Genomic DNA, 8,286 nt, shown 5'->3' with positions numbered 1-8,286 from the left:
AAAAGTAGACTTGGTTTTTGTTTGTACTGAAGACAAATGTGTCAGGCCATAAGGGACATTACAATAACTTAGCGGTGCTGCTGATACTGTGAATAGGACAAGTACCCTCTTTTTGTTTTGCTAAGTACAAGTGCTGCTTAATAGTAAACAGAATTATACTTTCCTGTGCTAAATAACATTTTTAACAGTCCAGACACCTTGAGAAAGCTCTGGCTTATCTTAAAGCTGAACACTTTGTTTCTTTGGCATTTACCAGATACCATAAGGGCTGCTTTGTTCAATAAATACCTATTTCCTATTTCCCAAGGTTTTCTACCATTCCTGTGCTCTTCACCAACAAGAGAGCAGTAGTTCATGTTCCAGCTCTTCCTTGCAGAGCTTGGGAGACCACAGCTCGTCTGTGTGATACACAGAAGGGGCTGGGAATATCACACTCTCACCACCAGACAGCATTTGTAACTTAATTGTAACTAACCTCTGCTCCGAAGAGATTTAGAAATAGTCTTGTACAATATTAGCTATAACTGGGTTGTTTAAACCACAGGTGTAAGGGATCCTTTTTTACAGAAGCAGGGCTGCTCCTGCAGATGCTCTGGATTTTCTGTAAATTTTAAACTTGTTTTTGGAGTATTTAAATTTTCAAACCTTGCCTGTGAAGGTATTTCTTTATCACCAGATAATGCACATGATAATTGCAGTTCATACCTTGTTTAGAATCCGTGACACATATTCAAACTGCCATGGGTTGGTTGAGGTTGGAAGGAACCTCTGGAGCTCATCCAGTCCAAATCCCTGCTCCAGGAAGGCACCAGCAGTTTCCCTTAGGCTTTCTCACAGATTTTGCTGCAGATTAAATAAAACAAAGGTGTTTGGAACAGAGAATCAGATTCTAGGAACAGTCATGAAAACTGCAATCCTGCAGGCAGGATTTTTCTAAGAATGTTACATTTCATATTTGTATCCTGTGAATTCTGGTTCCTTTACTATTTCAAGCAATGTGTGAATGGAATATCTGTAATTTCTTGGGAGCTACAATCTCAGTGGAAAGGAAACAGTTGTTAGTTTACATTAATTACATGCATTACTTTTCTTTATTCCTGGCACTGCACTCTCACCTGTGCATGTTCAGCACACAGCTCAGCTCTCCTTCTACTCCCAGGAAGGTTGTTCACCTGTGGGGAAAAATGGGATTTTTTGAGTTTTGCTTTCCATTTGATGGCAGCACACTCCCCTTGTGAGAACAGAGCAGCCAGCCTTGAAGCTGCAGTGATTCCTCAGTGCTCACAGAGACAGTGTAGTTCAAACTATATTTCTGCAGGGAAGGGGGGGTTATGCCATTAATAGAGACATTAATGTAGAGGAGCATTCCCAGTAAACACAGGTCTGGACAACAGTGGGGAGGACACAGATCTACAGTGTCTAAATTAATAATACATAGATGGAAAAATACTGCTGCTAATTTGAAGGCTGTAAGTATGTGTCAAAATCTATTTTAAAAGTTCAATACCAAGAGAGTGTATGGCCTCTTTTAAAACTCTGAAATATATCAAGTGAAATAGGTGAACTCTGAAATAAATCAATATCAAATTCTGAAATATGTCAGTATAACAAATCTCTGAGTATCTCTTCAGAAAATATCTGGGATTTGTGAGCAAAGGCTGATACATCCACACAGTCCTGTCTCCTCCTTCTCCAAAGTAAATTCATGCGAGTTCCCAATACAAACATACAGCTTTTATCATCATTCTTTTCTGCCTGTCTCAGAACACCCAATTAATTGAAGCAACTAACGATACACCTTCAGAACAAATCTTTGTGCACAGCAGTTTGCAAACCGAATATGAAACAGTTTTATTTCTGTTGAGGTGTGAGCAGAGCAGTACATTTCACCCACATCCCACTGCAAGCTTTACAGGTTACAGAGCTTCTGTGGCTTAGTGCAGTAGTTTGTCCTGACCCTGTCACGGACACAGTCACTGTAGTCAGTGTTGCACTTGCCACACTTGCAGCTCACAGCCACGGGGTACGAGTAGTAGGGGATGGTGTGGTGAGGGCAGCCCGGGATCAGCGCTGTCCGGTACAGCATCTCTTTGTACGTGCACACGTTCTGGGACAGAGCACTCTTGAGGAGCAGCTTCTTGCCATTGCTGTCCTGCAAAGAGAAGAGAAATGTGTTGCTTCACTGAGGCACACGTGTGTCAGAAATGTCCTGTGAGGTGCAAAACTCATACCTGAGCCCAGCTTTGGTAGTACTGAGCATTTCAGTATGCTCATGTACACGAGTTCAGAGCTCTAATTGTGACTGGGGCTCCCTCCCCACACAGGCACATTCCCCGTGTTTTTCTGGTTTGACTAATCCACGTGGCTCAGAGTGTGCCCTGTGCTTTGTGATCTCTTCTGGCTCCCTGCTGCCCAAGCTGGAACTCAAAATGCTGTGTTGAACAGTGAAGTTGTGTGGAGTGGTATGGCTGCTGCAGAGCTGTCCCCACAGCCAGCGGGGATAGCAGCAGTGGGAGCAGAAGTTATTTACATTCATTAAGTTATTTACATTAATTAAGAGTTACCCAATGGAATCTGCCCCTTACCTGTTCCATCCTGCCCTTACAAACTGCCCACAGAGGGTCTCTGTTGTGCCACTGGTCTTACCAACCAGCGTCCCAGAGGCTTGGCATTTTTCATCCCCACGTTTTCAAAAAGCTAACTTGAAAACATGGTGACAGTGCAGTTTTTCTGCCTGTGATAAACTCTGCTACAATTTGCTCATTTGCACACTATTTTGTGGGAGAACAGAGCCCTGGTTTGCAGTGGTGGCTGTTACAGAAACATCTCGTACCCGAGTCATGCAGAATCCAGCGCAGATGGTGGTGTTGATGGCCAGGCAATAGGCACATTCCCGCTTCTCCACATGGATTGTGTACTCAGCAGGAGCACAGAGTGATGCTGTTTGTCCAAAAATCAGGCCAAAGAGGAGAGACATCACAAAGAAGGGACTCATGCTGGATGGGGAAGAACAAACAAACAGAGCAAACCACAGGTAAAATGGGATGTGCCTTCCAGCCATGTCCTGGCATGCGACAGGAACAGCCAGGACAGTCACAGACCTGGAGTAATCAACATTTCTAGCTACAGCCTGACAATTTCTTTCCAATCTCAGTCCTTATTGAAATAATACTCACCATTAAACAGAGAACAAAGGCAAAGAGGCCATTAACAACATAGAACAAATTCACTTTCCCCCCACTAAAGCGTATTACATTGAATTTCTCACTAGTGAGTGATAAAATCCTGAGACAGAGCAAATAAGAGGAGCTGAAAGATTTGAAAGTGTGACATGTAAGAGAACATAAGCTCTAGAATTAAGCAGAGATAATAAAATAATCTCACTGTTTTAAAACAATTTTCTAAAGAAGCATCCTATAAAATGCTAGAGACAAAAAGACAAGGGTGTGCATATCAGGCATAAAACTGGATTTTTCAATTTCCAGTGGCTTAGAGGCATGATGAGATGGGAACACGGCCAAGAAATAAATAATAGATTCAAGCAAATTACAATAAAGAACATCAGCAAAGAGTTCAACTCAAGGAATCCTGCTTTATCTGTCTGTTGTGCTGACCTCATTCTCAGACCTGTGGGGTGGATCCTGAGAACAAAGCCTTGATTAGCTCCCAAGACAATTTCAGGAACTACTCTAGAGCCTCTAAATGATAAACTTTAAATGATAGTGTCTACCAACATCTGGACATCACCCTCTAGTCTCTTCCAGCTGCCAATTTCCCATAGCAAAGCCATCCATTACTCAGGCTGGTTTACCCTGTAGCTGCAACACCAGCCTGGAAAGACCAACCTCTTGTCAGTAGAATTCTTCCCTATTACAGGAACCTGATTCTGCCTTGAGCTGGGAGAGGCAGTGACCCAGCACAAGCTCTGTGTGTGCTTTATACTCTCCAGGCTAATTCCAGGCTGATCTTACTGTTTATATAATTGCATGTGAACTGCTGCTTTCTTATCACAAAGTCATCTATTGAAAATTCATACTGAACCACAAAGCAAATGTGATGGGAACAAACGTGTCCATAATATCCTAACCTGGAAACTGGAGCTGAAAATCTAATTATATTAACAGTCATTCTCTCTTGAGGCTGTTAAACTAACCAGTGCTTTTAAAAAGTTGTTATTATTGATTAATTTAATTGCTCCATAGGACAGCAAGACCATGGCAGGAAGGCTGGCGTGGATATGGAGTCCTCCAGGATCACAGCTGATGAGTTTTACACCTGTGTTTTGCTAAGGTTTAACGAGGTCTGGTTCACTCTGCTTGCTCCTTACCAGGCACAGCTGGGACATGCTGGCACAGGGTGCCTAGGGGATCTGTGGCTGTCCCAGCCCTGGAAGTGCTCCAGGCTGGAGCAGCCTGGGATAGTGAAGGTGTCCCTGCCCATGGCAGGGGGTGGGATGGGATGAGCTTTAATGTTCCTTCCAACCCAAACCATTCTGGGGTTCTCTGAGTCTGTGCAGTGCCCACGAAGCAACAAGTCTGAAATCAAAGCCACTGCTCTCAGCCTGCTCAGGCACAGCCTGACTTACCTGCTCAAGCAAAGCACACTCGGAAATTGGCTGGCCTGGAACCTGCTCAGCAAATATTGAAGCAACAAGCAATTCACTGAACACTGATTGACAGGGAAAAAACTTACAAAACCACTCCTCAGAGCGCAGTGAGAAACAAAATATTGCATCAATACCAATGAAACAGTGTCCCCAGATGGGGGAAAGCACTCACATTTGGGGGAGCAAGAGGGAGAAGAGGTTGACAAAGCCACGCTTCTGTGTCAGCCCCTCCCTGAGCTCCCTGCCTGCAGCTCTGGGAACACGTGCCCTTCCTGGCCATCACTCACTCCCATTTGGAATCTGATCTGATGGATGTCTTATGCAGGTCAGCCACATTCCTCATTTACATAGACATCAGAAACATGGAAAACATGAGTTTGGGGTGGTAAATATGGTTACTTTGAGCTGTTGGAGGAGTGATCCAGTTGGTCCCAATTGGTGTTCAGCTAATTCCTGCACAATAGTGTCTCCTTTTCCTGTGGTTTCAGACTGCTGCACGCAGGTCTGTGTCTTGGGCTAATTTTTCAGGCATTTTTAGGATAATATAATAGAGGTTTTGTTCAATTAAGACTAGCCAAATGCTTTCTGTTTTCATGGAGTCTTTAATTCTGGGTTAATTTCTACCCTATAATTTCTCAGGAATTAAATATAATTTAATTCTATTTAAACCTCTTTCTGGCTTAGGGACATCAGCAGAGTATTAATTGTACTCTTTGTAACATCTGTCCATCTCACTTAGCAACAGCAGAGTAAGACTCACTTTGCTACTACTGCAGTATGCTATTAACTCTGTATTTTTCTGATATATTTGGAATACAAACACTCAGGTTCTCTCAGTATACACCACACAACCCCACACAGACAATGTAAATGTGTATATATACACTGTACACACACACACACAACTTAAACGTGTATGGGCTTGGTCGTTTGAAGCTTTAACCACAGAAAAGAATGTTTGTTCTTGGGAAATACAGAGAGTATTTCAAAGGACAAAAAGGACCTGAAAAAATGCATAAAACTAAAACATGGAGAGGACAAATAAATGCTCAAAGTAAGAATTAAAACCCAGAATTCTTAAACCAAAAATATCACGTGGCCCTTGCATGCACAGGTCAGAGTGTGAGGACATGTACTCTTTGCTCCCTCAAAGTGCCAGTTTCTCTGAGCTGAGAAAACTGGCTGTGAGGTGGAGGGAGAAGTTAGGGTAAATAAAAAAGGTTTAAGAATTTGCCTTAACAAGATTTAGGAAAATGTCTGCAAACATCAGTAGCAAGTTGTATCAAGGCTTGAAAGTCATAATAAAGATGAAAAAGAGAGTGCAACAATAAAAACTATAGCAACAAAATTAAAGGAAAACCAACAACAATATCTGTTAGAGGTGAGGAAATGCAGAAAACTTGCACAGGAAACTGAAGAGTAGGAAATAAACTTCTGGAGGCCAGAGGCCAATAATAAAGTCAGGGAACATTACAAGATGAAGACAAGGTGTTGATGCAGAGTAAGTGCAAAGGCTTCAGCAAGTAGTGCCTTTGAAAACATAGTGACTAAACAATCACACACAGATCTGCAACAAAAATTATTAAATAAATCATATAAGGAATAAATACTTAGCTAGCTAATGCTCATTACAAGAAGTCTGGAATACTGAGGAAATTTCAAAACATTAAAAGAAAGTGTAATGTCAATATTTATGTATATAAAGTGTAATGGCAATATTTATGGAAAAAGTGTTGACCCAGGTAACTCTCCACCAGCCAGGTAAAATAACAGAAAATTGATACAGGATTTGAGCAATAAAGAATTAACGGATGAACACGTAATTACTGACGTTACATAAAATAGGTCATGCCACACAAACCCAATTTCATTGTTTGCAGTGATTACAAATTTGGTTGTTAAGGCAATTGCACAGGTGCAATGTCTTTGGTGCCATGTGTGCAGAGCCCCCCTGTCAGGAAGGATCAGAGCTGTCATCCCGCTGTGGGGATCCTGACTGCTGGCAGTTATCAGCCACTGGAGCAGTTGGTTCCATCTCAGTGGTGCCTTTATTCACTGCAATGTTTTTACCCAGCCTCTGAACACTCTGCAGTGCACTAGGGAAATACCTGACCAGGTATTAAGAATGAAAATTCATTTATCTGGAAGGGCAATAAATGACTGAGTGGAGCCTGGGACCAGTGTGGGTGCTGCTTATCAGCTCAGCCCCATGCTGATGGTCACAGAAGCTCCTGGCTGCTGCTTTCCCCTTGCTGGCACCATCATCCTGCCCATCAAAAGGGTGGCATTCAGGTATCTTCTGTCATTTGCACAAACTGTCAAGCTGGTAAAAAACCTCCTGGATTGTCCTTATGGCTGTGACCATGGAACATTCACTACTGACCTCTCTGATGGGAGTGAGATCCCACGAGCTGCAGGGAGCAGCAAGAAAAAAGACTGTGGTAGGACAACAAAGTCCAGTGTCACAATTTGTGAGTGCCTGAGGCTTCTCCCATACAGTTTCCTAAAATCCATCATCCCCAGTCTGGTGCTTATGGATCTGTTTCTTTGGTTGCCCTCCTGCTGACCTGCAGAGACTCAGTGATAGAAATTTGTAATGTGCTTTTATAGCCCAGCTCTGCAGCCCTGTTCTGGAACAGCCAGTTACACTGTTAATTATTTATCTTTAACCTTTCTGTTAACCAAACCAATCCATTCCCTGACATCAGTGATTTTACTCTTTCATTAAGTGAATGATGGTGTGCTGATGTTCTACAGGAAGTGCTTCAAGTGATATCTGTAAATAGAATTTAGTAATTATAAAAACCTTGGGTTCATTCCCCAGGAGTCTCTGTAATGGGCTACAGAAATTCAGTGCATACCAGAAGCTCATATGTAACAGTAATTTAATAGGATTCTCTGTCACTGACCAGTGCCAAAAACAAAAGGAGGAACAACGAGAAGTTATCAGACATTATTCCTACTCACTCTGCCCCTGGTAGTGGTACAACACAAAGAAAACTTTGTGATCTCGTGAGCAGGTTACTTACAGAGCAGGACCACTCTTATTTCCACAAAATATGCAACTGTAGGTAGTAAAGTAAAAACATGTCCACACTTGCAAACAACCAATAATTTGAAGCTCTGCTGCTGAAAAACAGACAAAACCAATCAGATTCTGAAAGATGAGTATTCTGGTAGAGGAATTATTTCCAACTCTATCCACTTGCAGCCCTCCACTGATAAAAGGAAATAAGATCTTGATATGCTGCCATAGAAACAAGTGTTTTTGCCAGGTTTTGCATTTAAACAGCCTGTGTCTGCTGAATTTTTAAAGCTAATCTGCCTATTGCCAGTCTCTGTAACAGCCCAAAACACAGTTCTCATCTCTCAAATTTATAGATTCACAGTCTGCTCTTCTCTTTCTTTCCTAGGATTAGCTGCAGCATTTCCTATCAACCACAGATTAAAACAGCAAATCTCTTTGCTGCATATCATATGCCAGCAATCTCCATTTATGGTCTGAAAATACTTCATAATCCTATTTGCTGTTTGGCTCAGACAATAGAGCCCTTTGGATTTGGTTTCATTTCTTTGGAAAGTGCTGGATATTTCTGTTAGTCTGAGATACACAATCACTGTGCTGAGGGCAAAGCTAAACAAAAAAAAAAAAAAACAACAAATCAGCACCAAAGACAATC

At 42.1% G+C, this 8,286-nt stretch overlaps 1 protein-coding gene across 1 annotated transcript; it reads right to left on the bottom strand.

Moving 5' to 3' along the window:
* Nucleotides 1-1,826: 1,826 nt before the first annotated feature.
* TSHB (thyroid stimulating hormone subunit beta) lies at nucleotides 1,827-3,934 on the bottom strand. Its single transcript, XM_041422808.1, has 3 exons — nucleotides 3,846-3,934; nucleotides 2,834-2,996; nucleotides 1,827-2,152 (listed from the first exon to the last, which is right to left on the bottom strand). The coding sequence occupies exons 2-3, from the start codon at nucleotides 2,993-2,995 to the stop codon at nucleotides 1,910-1,912; spliced, it is 405 nt and encodes a 134-aa protein (XP_041278742.1). The 5' UTR covers nucleotide 2,996; nucleotides 3,846-3,934; the 3' UTR covers nucleotides 1,827-1,909.
* Nucleotides 3,935-8,286: the final 4,352 nt, after the last annotated feature.

This window comes from Onychostruthus taczanowskii, unplaced genomic scaffold (genome assembly GCF_017590055.1).
Source record: "Onychostruthus taczanowskii isolate IOZ18803 unplaced genomic scaffold, ASM1759005v1 scaffold74, whole genome shotgun sequence".
Taxonomy (NCBI): Eukaryota; Metazoa; Chordata; class Aves; order Passeriformes; family Passeridae; genus Onychostruthus; species Onychostruthus taczanowskii.
The sequence above is the reverse complement of the archived record's forward strand: the minus strand, read 5'-3'. Positions and strand labels throughout refer to the sequence as shown.

Excerpts from the sequence above, each read along its gene's own strand:
- TSHB (XM_041422808.1), bottom strand. The coding sequence starts at position 2,995 with ATGAGTCCCTTCTTTGTGATGTCTCTCCTCTTTGGCCTGATTTTTGGA. Across the intron at positions 2,153-2,833 it reads CTGGATTCTGCATGACTCGG|GACAGCAATGGCAAGAAGCT; the intron begins GTACGAGATGTT and ends TTCTCTTTGCAG.